Raw genomic sequence first — 14617 nt, 5'->3', positions numbered from 1 at the left:
GGGATTGCACAGCATGCAGATTGTACCAGTATTTCTGACCACAAAAAAAAACCTCCCAAACATTCTTCTCTTCTTTGCTGGCCGCTTTTGCGTATTCTCCTTGTATTTTTGTTATGAAGCGGAACCGGAGAGATTATTGGTGCGACTTCATGCATGTGTGCCATGTAACCAATCGTGATGCTTTCAGGGCCAGGTTGTTTTAGCGGCGTTTCCACCTTCTTCTCCGTCAACCCTTAATACAATAAATGAATTTTATTTTCCAGCACCATTAACTTCTGCACTTTCTCTCAGCTGTTATGTGGATTACTAATAATATGAGCCAGGCTGTTGCACAACAGGATCCCTCTAGCATGGAGTTGCCTCTCTGCCTAAAGACCAAAGAGGCCCCCAAGGACAAGCAGTGAACAGTCTTCCTACTTAAAACTCCAGGAAGTTGCATGAGCCAACCACATTTTAATTAAAGGTCAAAAGCAAAATGGCTTTCTGCAGGCATAATGTTTGTTCTAAGCTCATGCAGAATGCTTTCTCTTTTTTCCACCTTTTTCTTTTTAATCGGGCTCCAAACAGGCTGTAAACACAGAGATAATTGGGGGCTATAAAACAGAAAGAAAGCCTTTCTGTCTGCGTGCGATCCCCGCTGAATGCCGTGTCTGGAAAAAAAGGACAACAATGCTGACTTGAACAAATTGACTATTCAGATAGAATGAGACTCTGGAATAAATCAAAGCCTTTGTCTAAGTTCTTAGCAGAAAAAAAAAGGAAAAAGGTCACAGAAAGACAAGGTGGGTCAGATTTATTTATTTTTTTTAAATGCATACATTTTTCCTAGTGTATCCTGGCTTTCAAAATGATTCTGACAAAGCTACTTCAGATATGGTACATTGGTACATGATATGGTACAAGCAGGTGATTCCAATTATGTGTTTTCTCCTGGCAAAGTCACAAAAAGCTCCACAAGTCAGTTGACCTTGTTTGGTGCATTTCATTAATAGTTACCATGTGGAGATTTTCCTCAATTTCTCCAAACTACCAAGATAAATTTGGGACCTCATTCAGTCTTCTTCAGTCAGCTTTTGTGATAAATATAACTTTTTTGTTGCTCTCAGTTTTAAGGAGCACGTTTTGTCAAGTAAGTCATACTTAACTAGCCGCAATGGCATGTTCTTTTATCTTTCCCATTTTGAAGAGTAGCTTGAAGAAATAGGTGTTTTGTTGTTTTATTTTTAGTATGAAACTATGGCACTGCAATAGAATTAGATTTTTTTAAAGGTTCATTATATCAAATCCAGATCACTTTAAGGGCAGTTTTAAACTGTCAAATAATGAACAAAGAGAAACATCTAAAAAATAACGCATAAAAGCCAATAAGAACATACAATTTTATGAAAAACATAAAAGCAACATTAAACAATGAAAATACAGTAGATAAAATAATTAAAAATGCTCTAATGCTGGGTCAAAGGTCAAGCTTCTTTCACGTGTTCAATACGTCCAGGGTTAGTTGGTCAAGTGGAAGGTGGAACAGGATTATTCAAAGATTTAAAAACCAAAGAATATTTTAATCAACTCGTAAACAGGCAGCCAATGCAGCAATGCTAAAATAGAAGTAATTACAAGTCTTTTTCTTGTTTTAGTTTAAAGATGAACAGCTGTGCTTTTTCAAGGATAATCTACCACAGATAACCACAGGGATCCTTAACATTCAAGGATGCCCCTAAAAGACACATTTTCTTTTAATCTTTGCATTTTGTGTTTGTGGTAAATTTGGGTTATACTAACATGTAGCCGTTGTGTTAGATCGACTCTTGTATATTTATTGTATCCCTTACAGTTTTCCCCTTTACAACGTTTATCTGTCTGCAGACATAAGAAGTCCAGAACACTCAAAGGATAAACATTAAAGAGTTGTTTACGGTGAGACTGGCCTCAACTTCTATCAGTTCACAATTATTTCATAGAAACTGTTGGGGTCTCCATTAAATGAATAAAGAGTTTCGACCTTCATCCTTCAGTCATTTTGTGAATGTAATTGAAGACTGGATTGTTTCTTGTCCCTTTGTTATGCCAAATGACCAAAATCAAAGAAATGAAAATTAAACATGCAATGTTTCTTTGGGATTAAATTACAGAAAAGACCAGGAGTCTGTTTAGAATAGCAATGTGCAAACATAAATCTGCTTGTGTAAGACCATCCCTGCTGCATTAAATTTGAAACGACAATGTTGACTTTGACCCTGTGGAGAAACTAAACAAAAACCCATGTCCAAGCTCTTCATTACAAAACACTCTCAGGCTCACACACAAACCCAGTATACAGACATTTTCATTGTGCAGCGCACTGTGGGGAACTTGCTGTCATTTCCTATCTCTTATTCTGTGTGAGAGAGAATTCTTTATCTTTAGAGGATGTCTGCAGGGTCTTGAGTCTTGGACCTAGAATTGTGCAACCTTTTCAAATGTCTCTTTGTTTCTGTATTCCTCCCTTCATCATTCATTCTGCTTTATTTCCCTCAGCTACGTCTTTCATGCTTCTCATTAAAACCATATATGCTTAGGATTATCATAAAAATCAAGACATTCCCTTAATGTGCTTTATTTAGTATGCACACAAACCACCCAATCATGCAACCTTTCGATTTTATTACACGCACAGCATGTCTCGCCTATCTCTCTGCACTGAACTCTTTTGATAACAACATTATGGTTGCCACCAAGAGAGCCGTGGGAACCAAGGAGGTAGGTGTTGTCTAATCACTTCGCCTAACAAGGTTGGCTTGTGTGGGTTTGCTTAGTCTACGTTAATCCCCTGCGAGGAAGAAGTTTCATCCATTTATTCAAGACCTCAGCAGGAATGTTTGCCAGCAATATTGGTTTAAAATTCAATTAGAAGAAATCATCCAGTGCAACTTGTGAGCAATAAAAGTGCTTTCTAGGAAACAAAACACATTTTTCCAGACCAAGAGGCCATTCCTCTGATGGCTTAGCCTCAGTATTAAGCATAATGTATCAGATCCACTAAGAATAGAAGTGCATCCAGCGCAGCAGCTCGCAGGATGCTCATAAGTGGTGACACGTTTGTGTGAGTGGGCGTCATCAAATGACTCATTTGTCATTTTACTTTAAGGCGTCTTTCTGGCCACCATCCAACCGTGAGAGGCCAAGCAACCTTGAGTGACTTGCAAAACTGTTGATGTGTGTGATTGTGCAAACAAAATCTCAGGTTCTTGGCGTGTTTATGTTCCAAGATCATGCCTGAGGCACGCCAGCACTTCTTTTTCTCCCCTCTCCAGCAAGCAGAAGCTTTTCTTTATGTACTTCTCCTTCCTGTGCTGAAAATTATTTTTTGTTGCTGATTTAATCTTCCAATGCCTTCAGCCATTAGCTTTTTTAACTGTGTACCAGTATTGTAAGAACTATTGAACTGTAGCAGGGTTTCTGGTTGACAAACAAATGCGGATGCTGCTGCTTCCTGTTTCCCCAGAAAACACACTGGAACACAATAATATTAACAAGTTAGCTTTTATTTTGTTCATTAGATTACTATCCAATCCATAAATGGGGTCAGTATGAAATCCAATACTGATATAGAATTGGATCTGCACCACCCATATTATTTGGGTGATATGGGTGTTGATGACAATATTCCTGTGTTAAGCACATACCAAGATGAGAAAATGTTAAGAATTTTCTATTAGAGTGCGGTTAAAGTGAACACTTTAACGATTCTTGCAGTGCCTTTGTTCTACCAGGTAAACGCTTTAAATGGTCTCTTATGGGGACTTTCACACAGGAAGATTATTGGTAGCACACCTCCTCCTACCTGCATTTTCCATGTCAATATGTATTGAAAATAGCAAAACAATTTGAATGTGACAATGATTTAAATGATTACATAAGGCTGTATGATGTTTTGAGCATGCAGTAACCCTAACATCGTCAAAGTCCACTTAGGTTTTGGTTCCTCTTTGACTCGTCATTGGTTTCACCATTCAGCACCAACTAATGGAGATTTATACTAAATAAAGAGTTATCTATTGCAGGAATCATTTGACCTAATTCCAAAATCTTGAACTATTCCTTTAACCAACAAAGTCTAAACACAAAGCTGCTACAGAGCACAGCTTTCCAGACAGTCAGCCTCGTTAAAAAAAAGAAAACTGAAAAAAAAAAACTACTACGTCTTTTCATTTGTGGAAAGAAGTGCTTCCAGTAATTCTGCAAACATAAAAACAAAATCAATGCAGACCCAAGATGAATGGGTAAACAGTCTGTAGCTGTCTCTACAATTAAACAGATATGTTACCATGGGCCATTTGCATTAAAAGCAGCAATGAACATTCCTCGACAAAAGTCAGCCTGATCCTTAGCAAACTCCAACCATACCATGCAGACTGGATGAAACCCACATCAGTCCCACCCTTCCCCCTACTCTTTCATGGATCAGAGCTCTCATTCTATAACACATCAGAGAGGAAGAGGCTACAATTTCCAGATTTCTCTACCGATTTACAGACAAGAGCACATCCCCGCTGTGAGGTCTGTCTCATAGTGCCCTAATTACACACTTGGTGTTTGCATGTAAATCCTCTCATTTTTATAGTTTTGCTTCTCCTACCTTTCAGAGCTCTTTCGAACTTAACTTTCTGCATCTTCACTTTGAGCAGCTAATTGAACTGGCTGAGGGCAGTGTGTGTAAGACGGCAGAGGCTTTGAATCACTGCCCCTTCAATTCAACAGGCACAGTTTTCGGGCACAAGAAAATGACTGCTGTCAGTGTTTTACAACCTCATTTGCTGTAATGAGTTAGTGCCCGCAAAGCAGAGCAGACGACAGAGTGCCGACGCTATAATTGGAAGCTATATTCACTTATTTTTTGGGTTTTTTTCCAAAACCAAATGTCTTGCTGATGATAAATCTGAGCGTGGTCGTCTGCCCTTGGAATGTAATAGTTTCCACGGATGGATGACAGAGGCTGCCCCTGCAGCTTTGTGGAGCCCCCTGTCGCAGTTTTCCTTCGCCTACAGTCCCCATCCATCACACTACTGGAAGACACCTGTGGTGGCCACAGGGAAAACAGTTGGCTCCTGCAGTCGTTGTTTGTGTTTTGCAATTAAAAGCTTGCACCACATTAGCTCCTCTCTCAGTTGGACTTAATGGGCCGCAGATTTTAAAATCAGAAATAAAATGTGAAACTGAATAAAAGGCAGCATAGAAAGGAGTCTGGTGTCTCAGCTGGCAATGGGATGCAATGGGATGAGTCAGCTGGAGCTAAATTAACTGTAATCAGGCAGGCAGATGTTTGATGTTTGTTCATGGGTTTACAGATGCAAAGGAAGAATGAAGCCGAGGAAGAAAAGAAACTGACATGATGCAACATGAATGCTCAGGAATGAACGTCTGCACCTTATTGGTAAACACAATAACAGCAAAGAGCCTCAGGACCGGTGTGCTTCCTGTTGCGGGAAGATGTCAGATACTCAGAGGATAAGATGCAATCATGTGAGGAAGGTCGGAGCAGTAGAAAAGGGCAACATCTGTCAACAAGCGGCACACCAAAAACCTTGCTGCCATAAAGCAAGTGGTATCACTGTCTCAGGTTGTGTGTGGTTCCTTCAGAAAGTCTTCCTACCTCTTTTCACAACCACAAGTGGAAGTTGAAGTAAATGTTAGGTGCTTTTCCATTATTTTCAGCAAAAAACTGAAAGTTCTGGTTTTCATTTGTATTCAACCATCATGAGTGAACAGTTTACAGAACCACCTTGCTGCTGCAAGTACTTCTAAATTCTTTTGAGGCATATCTTTTACCTGCTTTGCATGTCTAGAGAGTGAAATTTCATCTAGTCCTTGTTTACAAAATAGATCAAGCTTGGGAAGAACGAATATGCGAACATCAGTTTTCAAATCCTTCCACTTAATCACAATTCTCTATAGGTCTTGACTTTGACTAGGTCAATCTCCCACAATAGGAAGCTTTGATGTGAACCGTTCCATTATTCCCCTGGCTGTATGTTTTGGGTTGCCATGCTGTTTGAAGGTGAACATTCGCTCTTGTCTAAAGGCTTTTTCATGTTGTGAATGGTTCCATGTTGTAGTCAGCCGATTGGGAAAGGTTGAGGTTTACCTTCATAAGTGGTTGAAACAAAGAAAAGGAGGTTTTGATGCATATGTCACACTTTTCCCATTTTTTGGTAATATTTATAATATTTTTCCACTTTATCCATGATGCTTTGTGTTGATAGTTTGTGTAAAACTAGAAGTTTTAATGTGTTAGGGACTACCTGAGAAAATATCAAAGTGTGGGGTGTGGGTGTTTTTATTTATCTCAAAGAGGCATCGTTGTGTTAGCAGCTGCGTCTTTCAAACAAAGTGTTAGAAAAAAAAAATCATAGCATATTAAGGGCCAGCATAGTAATTACAGTCACATTTTAATGATGGCATATAGAGATTACAGTTTGTAGTTTTGTCTAAATGAAGCTCTGATTTGTTTCACAGGAACCTGGGGAAATCTGGTTTACGTGTCTCCTGTCTGGGTCTTGGTGAGTACATTTAATTAAGATTAGCAAATATCTAATGACTTCATAAACAACCAGATGCAACCCAGTTTTAATTATGTGTTTGAGTGATTGATTAGGAGGCCAGCAGATCGGAATCAGGCCTCCTTTAAATAAATCATATCTTCTCACCCCGTTCTAAACCTCATTCATTTTTAATTTTTATGGAAAGCCATGAGAGACAAAAGAGCCATTTAGTGAACATTAACAGTTTCCTTGTTAATATTTAATCAACAGAGGGGCTTTCAGTAAACAAAGTTCTCTATCACACATATCCGATCCAGACCTTCAGGAAAAGTCTCTCTTTCTTCCTCATCCATTCAGTAAAATGCTTGTGGGATATTGTGTTTCACTGCTGTGTGCATGTATGTGTGTGTGTGGGCGTGGGCGTGCGCATGTGTGTGTCGCATATTCTTCAAGGGGTTGTAGCCTTCAAGTAAAAATATTTTTACAAGGCACAGAAATGATAGAGTGTGGCCCTGGCTCACCAACCAAAGAGGAAACATTTTAAATGAAACAGTTAATCATTCCTATCGGCTTTTTTTCTTCTTCAAGATTTATCCCAGCACACTGAGCAACAGCTGAATATTGAGGAAAAACCCTCTAGCAGCTAAAAAGAACAGGTTGCTTTCTATCATGCTGCAGTGCCCTTGAGCAAAACATTTTCTTTTACCAGCCTTCTGAAAAAGACAATTAAGAAAAGCAGTTGAGCATAAGGTTCTAAAAATATCCATCCATCCATTATCTGAACACTCTTTGTCCCTAATGGGGTCAGGAGGGTTGCTGGTGTCTATCTCCAGCTGGGTCCCGGGCAAGAGGCGGGGTTCACCCTGGACAGGTCGCCAGTCTGTCGCAGGGCAACACAAAGACATACAAGACAAACAACACACTCACACCTAGGGAGAATTTAGAGAAACCAATTAACCTGACAGTCATATTTTTGGACTGTGGGAGGAAGCCGGAGAACCCGGAGAGAACCCACGCATGCACAGGGAGAACATGCAAACTCTATGCAGAAAGATCCCCGGCCGGGAATCGAACCCAGGACCTTCTTGCTGCAAGGCAACAGCTCTACCAACTGCGCCACTGTGCAGCCCGTTCTAAAAATATATCTATTTAAATCTTAGATGTAATTTTTTTTTTTATATACATATATATTTTATCTGTTCAGTTCATTTTTAGCCAATCTTAGAAGCGGTCATTTTCCTGAGCATTCACTCAGCTGGTGGTCTAAGTTGGCGCCAAATTAGATAAGTGAAAAATCTACAAACAGAGGAGATAATTAGAACAATATGAAGAACATTTCTTGGTGTGGGTCTCCTGTTGGCCTTTTAACTTTGCATGGTTTACAATAAGCAGAGTCAGTCGCATAAAGTGTGACTTTGCTACAACCTTAAGAGAAAGTTATGTGTGTGTCGGTCTATTGGTCTGTCAGTCTGTCTGTCTCTGCTGCATCTTTTGCAAGGATGACATCAACATCAGGCATAAAAGCAAAACAAAAAACATGAAAAATGTACAAATACAACTGATAAATGTGTAAATAAATAAATCCAGCATTAAATATTTGAGTGTCTCAAGCAAACATTTACTGTTTTTCATAGTCGTTTTGGCTCATTTCTCACAACATTTAATATTTTTAAAAACAATTAGTACAAACTGCAAAACCTGATGAAAAATCTGCAAAAGTGAGTCACTACCTCAGAATGGACAGTTCATTTTTCAAAAGTCATATTTATGTCGATTAAAGTCATCAGGGTAATCAAAATGAAAGTCCTGACTCCATGATAGTCAAAGTTCTTTGTTTTGTTTTCGTAATTACAGTTGACTCTGGAAGCGTTTTCCAATTCAATACAATACAATCTACAGTTACATTTTTTCTCAGTTGCATTGTTCATATGAAAAGTACAAAGTATTTGCCATATTTATTTTAGTTGTTTGTGTGGAATGAATGAATGTGAATGGATCAAGCAATAAAATCAGGACCTTCAGTATTATAGGAAATGACTACTCAGCTTTCATAAGTTTAGTTCATTTTCATTGACACAAGAGCGAATGATAATGTTCTAAGAGGATGGTAATGCTACAAGTGATGTATCCAACAGGAACGAGAAACTGCTACTATGATATGTACAAATCCCTTGAAGCCCAATCTTTACAGTAAGATGAATGTTAAATAAAATTTCCACTATTACCGTTTGAAAACCCTGTTTCAGTTGGTCACTCTGCTTGTAAATTAAGCAGATTGTGTTTTTGCCATTGCCAGCTGGGAGAACGCAGACTGCGCCTACACCAATCTGCTGCATTGCTGCACAGTTGGTTAATGATTTAACACCAAATTTTCCATTATTTTGTATTAGTGAGACATGGTTCTGAGCTTCGTCTCATGTGTTCAGGCAGCATAACACTGAAAAGAGAAGATGAATTTGCCAAAAGCCCTCATTTTGTTACATTTATGTGCAAATACCCTGAATACAGTTTTGTTTTCATATGGCTCTCAGCCCAGGGAGTCCTTTTATTGGGGACGATATGAGAAAAAGAAAAACACCAATTGCACATTGTACAAATTATTGCTGCTTTTTTGCAAGTGACAGGGTAATGACACTGATGAAGGCATCTGGTTTACAGTACCAGCTCAATGATAATTAATTAATTCATTTTTTTTTTTGTTTTTTTTGTTTTTTTACTGTTTTGGACTTTAGGTTGCACTTAATCCTTATGTTGAATCCTTGGACTGTGTAGATTAAAGCTAAGCAAAGACTTTAAAAAAAAAACTATTTGAGATTTATAAAACTGTTTTTTTTTTTAGCCTTTTTTGATTTGTAAAAACAAAAAGAAGCATTTTGGAACGTTTAGACTGGGAGGAACAAGAAAACTATATTTATTATTATTAATGAGCTATTTTCGGATGCTCTTTGAATACATGCACATATTTATTTTATTTAATGAGACTTTAATTTTTTTTTTATATTGACGTTTCCTTCTGCTCCTAAAGGTATTTGTGTCTATTGGACGCTGATGGAACTGAGGAGCAAATACGTACTTATAATATGTCAAGTGATTCTGCACATCATATTTCAGCCGCTGAATCCCTATAATTTTTTTATGCGAGATGAAATAAATAAACAAACATTCCAACATTTTAATGTCCAAGAACACATGTTTCTCTTTAATGAACATTCAGCTGACATTTGGCAGTAATGGCTTTAGGGCAGTAGGCATTTTGTCATGAGTCTGTGCCAAAAAATTTTAAATTAAACACAACTGATTTTACATACAGAGTCCTGCATATGGGTTTTGTTTAAGATTTGACTTTTGGTATTTCCTTCAACAGGAACATGGGTAACATTTGGAGGTCAGATCTCTGATGAGGTAAGGCTTCATGTCACTTCCATTACTGCTGCAGCTCAAGAGCAGATGCCGGTTTTCATTCTTTTAAACCCAACTGGGTCAACTAAATGGTGTGCGGTTCACAACCTATGGAAGCAATTTGTTGCAGCTGCATGTAAAACGGTGTGTGTGTAGACCGCTCTTATTGTCCTGCTATCAGTTCAATAATATCACAGCGGACGGTGAAGTGTCCAGCAAGGCCATGGGGGCATGCTTCATTTTTCACTGTCAGAAGACATCTTTTAATTGTCTGACCCGACCTTGGAGGAAAAGGGATAAAAAGGCCACTGAATTGGGGACAACTCATCGCTGATGGATGACCATTGGGAGAAAGTAATCAATTGCAAATACAAAAAATGGGGAAAGCATATTAAAATCAGTTTTCCAGTCTGATCCTGTTCTTTCCTACTGGATAAAATGAAGGCACAAGAATTAGGTCAGAACTGTCTGAGGAAGCATCCTGTGTTGTAAACAACTTTAACCCACAAGCAGCCAGTGGTGGTTTGTGTCTCAGAAGCAAACAGTTTTGCACTTCCTCTGTTTCTTTTGGGAATTTCCTTCCCTTTTTGAGATAAAATGTGAGTCATTATTTTGCTGGAGTTCAGGTCACCATTGTGAGTGTCATTAAAAAAAAACAATGTCTGTCACCTGTCTCTCAGGTAGCAGAGCAGCTGATGACCATTGCCTATGAGAGTGGGGTCAACCTGTTCGATACGGCCGAAGTCTACTCTGGGGGAAAGTGAGTGGTGTCTCCTGTTTGCAATCATCCCAACTCTTTCCTTGTTTTTTTCTGTCGTTATTCTTCACAAGGCATTGATTAAAAACAAAGTAATCCTAATTTATTTAATTAATTCTAACAATTTTTATGTCATTTTTTTTCATTCAGATGCTCACAACTCCATTTTGTTTAATTTTAGCTAAATCTAATAATTCTTATTTGCTTTTCTACTTATGTTTTTTCAGCAATTTTTTTCTTTAAAACAATTAGATAAATCAGATTTTGTTCATATATATCTATATTCTCTTTCTCTTTTCTTTTATTTCCATGTGTGGTGATCAGTCTGGGAGCAGCTATCGCGTATTCATCACCACCACCTCGATTTTATGTCCCCAGCTCAATCTTACCTCCTATCTAGACATCATCTTGTTGAATGATGAAGGACAAGTAGCAGATAAAAATTAATTTCAAGGTTGCTGCTGGAATTCATGCATATTGTGCAGGAGTCGTTTATCTGTTTTCTTGTTTTACCTGTGGTTTTTAATCAGGTTGTAGATGAGCATCCGATAACTTTCATGTTCATGCAGGGGCGAAGTGTGCAATCTAATCTAATCTTATCAGTTCTTGGTTGTGTTGCTTTTGGTTTTGTATCTTATAATGTTTTTAATTCAATCTTTTGCCACAGAGCAGAGATAATCTTGGGAAACATCATCAAGAAGAAGTGCTGGAGGTAAAGTTGTGACATTAGGCAAACTGCAACAACTCTAACTAGATGAAAATGTCTAATATTCTCTTCAGAATAAAAGATCCTGGTTTAGTGCAATACTGTGCAAAGCTGCTGAAACATTGACATTACAAAGCATGTGCCCTTTGTCAGAATGCTTAGGGAGAAAAATTAGTCTCTCGTTAAAATGCAATGATCTTAATGGCCTACATTAATAAAAGTTTTACTTACCAGTCCCCGATGAACACGCAAGCAAATCCCTCAACACCATTAAAACCGCACAGAAACAGCTTAAGAAACAGTAAGGCCGAGGTAATGAGTCGGCCTCTATACTCCCCATATCCCAGGCACATTTACCATCACCAGGATGTGCCTGAACAAGTGCAATACGTCTACAAACCCACACAACCCAAAGGATTTCCAGCTGACCTCTCAGAGTCACACAATCAGGATAATCGTGGGGGCCTTCGTGACCAAAGACGAAGGGTTAGGCTCTGATCTCACTCCCAACACAGAGACATCTATTAAGTTCACACAGGCTTTGGACACCAAGACAATGGACACATTTCAGCCGAGTTTTACAACACACAGTGTTAACGCTGCAAAAAGGCATAGTTTAAGACTAATTGAAATTTATATCTGAACACGTTTTGGTTAAAAAAAACTGACTGTGTTGTCCAAGCTTAACAAGTGAGTGCATGGGAATATAAACTGGTGACAACAGTGGCTGTCAGAGGACTTGATGAGACCTCAGTGCTTATAAATGGAGGTCAAAGACTCTGACACCATCTGTGCTGCAATTCACCACCGTCTCCTCTCCCTACCCGCTATTGTTGACTTTGTGGATGGTTCGTCACAACCTAATTTCTCTTGGTGTAAAAATAAAACAATCTTAAATGTATTAATGCTGGACTCATAACCTAGTGTAATTAAAACAGACAACATTTATAAAAAGGAAATGTAATAATTCTTTAAATTTTCTATGGCATAACTTTTTATTTTGAGGTGGGAAAAATAGTTCCCCCAATCTTTGGGAGCTTGGTCATCCCTGATTACAGATCAGTCATAAAATCAGACCCCTCCTCCTCACAGAACCAGATTATATTTTAATAATATCTGGAAAACCCTATGCATGTATATGTATAAGATATATAATCTCTTTAAAAATGGCCAACATCACTTAATCTATTTCTGCTTTTGCTTTCAAGAATCTAAATTGTGTGGTGAAATAATGGAAGGTGCATATTTTATGATTATAGTATGTCACCTAATTTACTGTATGTAGGTAATAAGCACTTAATCACGAGTCAAGAGTCTCATTTCCACAGCATTTGCATGTTAAATTAAACAGGCTCTGCATGGCAATGTGTTAACTTATTACTAAAAACTCGAGGTTTTGTAGCATTACACACTTGTACATGGCTTAGCAATATTTTAGCCTGTATTTGACCTGGACTCTGAATGTGTATAAATTATTGATCAATTCAAGCATGGGAGGTATGTGGGAGTTTGACTGTTAGCATTCAGAGACTTCCCAATGCGTCGCCTCGAAATTGATGTGAAAGAAGCGCACAATCTGTGACTTCTCTCAGCAGAATGTAAGATCACTGAACAACACTCCTGTCATTCATAGATTTGATTGCTTCACTTGCTTGGATGCACACACAGTAGCATAATACCAGACGCACCTTAATGCTGAAACAAAAACATCTCTTTAATATTTTAAACAGCCTTTTTCCCCTTTGATGTGTCTGCTTCCCTTAGGAGATCCAGCCTTGTGATCACCACAAAGCTCTACTGGGGTGGAAAGTAAGTGCATTTGTGTGGGCATGCAAATTGTTTTTACAAATATATATATGTGTATGTCAATTTTCCAGCGCAGATGCTCAAACTATATGACCAATGGCCGGCTAGACGTGAAACCTTTGCCTCCAGCTCTAGGCCTCATGCCGTTGAATCAGACATTCAGGGGAAACCCACAGGTGCACACACAAGGCATTGCACTGGAAAAAAATGACAGCAAGCCCCCATCTTGCTTCTGTTTCCATGTTGTATTTAACATCTATATCCCTCAGGCCACACGTCATATTTGCTCCTGCTGTCATGCTGAAATATTGTGAGTTCAGTCCACATTAGTCACATCCCCCCTCCCTCCAAAAAGCCTTCAGGTTTTCACCAAGGCAATGGGGTATCCACCAGTGCTTTCACATTCTTCTTTTGGTTTTCTTTAAGTATAGTTTAAGTCACTGCAGAGGGTAAAGAGGTTGTGAAAATTTTATATAAAATCACTCTCTCAGGCAAGTGTCAATGTATTTGAAATCTCTTTCCATCCTAGATGCATTCAGAAAACAACTACTTAACTCACTAGAGAGTCTTGGCGAGCATCTCTGCTTCACATTATGATATTTGCATATGTGATGCATGCCTCCCACATGTTTGCACAAATGCAAGATTACTTGACATATGATGCAGAGAACGAAAGCGAGAGGCCAATGCAGAAACGTAGAAATAATTGAAATTGAGCAAAGTGTAAGATCAGTTTAGTACCATTTCATAACAAATGTGATCTTCAGGCACTTCTTAAGACAAACGGCAATTTCAGTTCAGTAAAAGCTCCGTCAGTGGCTCTATCCTGGATAGAAACACAGCATGAGCCAGGAGAACTTTCTATTAGCAAGAAAAACACAGATAATGGGAGCAATAGCTCTTTCAGCAATGCTATCAGGGAATAAAACACAGAATCACACACCTGGTATGCCTCCTACAAAATACAGTCATGAGGAACACATCAGTATAAATGAGTAAACAAAAGTTAAATGGCTGACAATCTTTTACAACAAATATTTCCATACAAACTTCTCTTGCAATACTGCCCCAAGAAACACAGAGCTATATGTCAGATAAGATTTAGCAGCCACACAGTCAGGTATCCCCTGTGGGAGTGTGTGAGAAACACAGCCAAAGGTAAAGTGAAAATCAGACCTGTCACAAAGCGAGACACAAGAGGAAAGTTAGACATGATAACTTATTTGTCCTGAGTTTCTTCACTTTCCTCAAATAACTGACTTTTCTGCATCACACAGAATGTAAAAGTTACAAGGCTGACAGGTCACATTGAAGGTGATCATTCTCCCCAAAAGAAGACACTGTTTCCAGAGTTTCTGTTTTTCAACATTAAATACCTTCCTAGGCCTTTGGGTCTGCTGAATGTAGGGAAAAGAAAAAGCATCTGACATG

General features: G+C 38.6%; 1 protein-coding gene across 5 annotated transcripts in view; it reads left to right on the top strand.

Annotated features, from left to right (window-relative positions):
- kcnab1b (potassium voltage-gated channel subfamily A regulatory beta subunit 1b) overlaps nucleotides 1-14617 on the top strand; it is a 37524-nt gene that overhangs the window by 11091 nt on the left and 11816 nt on the right. For all 5 annotated transcript variants that reach the window (XM_044133790.1, XM_044133792.1, XM_044133788.1 and 2 more), the window contains 5 exons: nucleotides 6493-6536; nucleotides 9883-9920; nucleotides 10598-10677; nucleotides 11342-11386; nucleotides 13145-13189. In XM_044133790.1, coding sequence (XP_043989725.1) covers nucleotides 6493-6536; nucleotides 9883-9920; nucleotides 10598-10677; nucleotides 11342-11386; nucleotides 13145-13189 — 252 coding nt within the window. The remainder of the gene's footprint in view (nucleotides 1-6492; nucleotides 6537-9882; nucleotides 9921-10597; nucleotides 10678-11341; nucleotides 11387-13144; nucleotides 13190-14617) is intronic.

The sequence above is a fragment of the Gambusia affinis genome, linkage group LG12 (assembly GCF_019740435.1).
Source record: "Gambusia affinis linkage group LG12, SWU_Gaff_1.0, whole genome shotgun sequence".
In the NCBI taxonomy this organism is placed as follows: domain Eukaryota; kingdom Metazoa; phylum Chordata; class Actinopteri; order Cyprinodontiformes; family Poeciliidae; genus Gambusia; species Gambusia affinis.
This window is presented reverse-complemented; position numbering and strand designations above follow the sequence as displayed.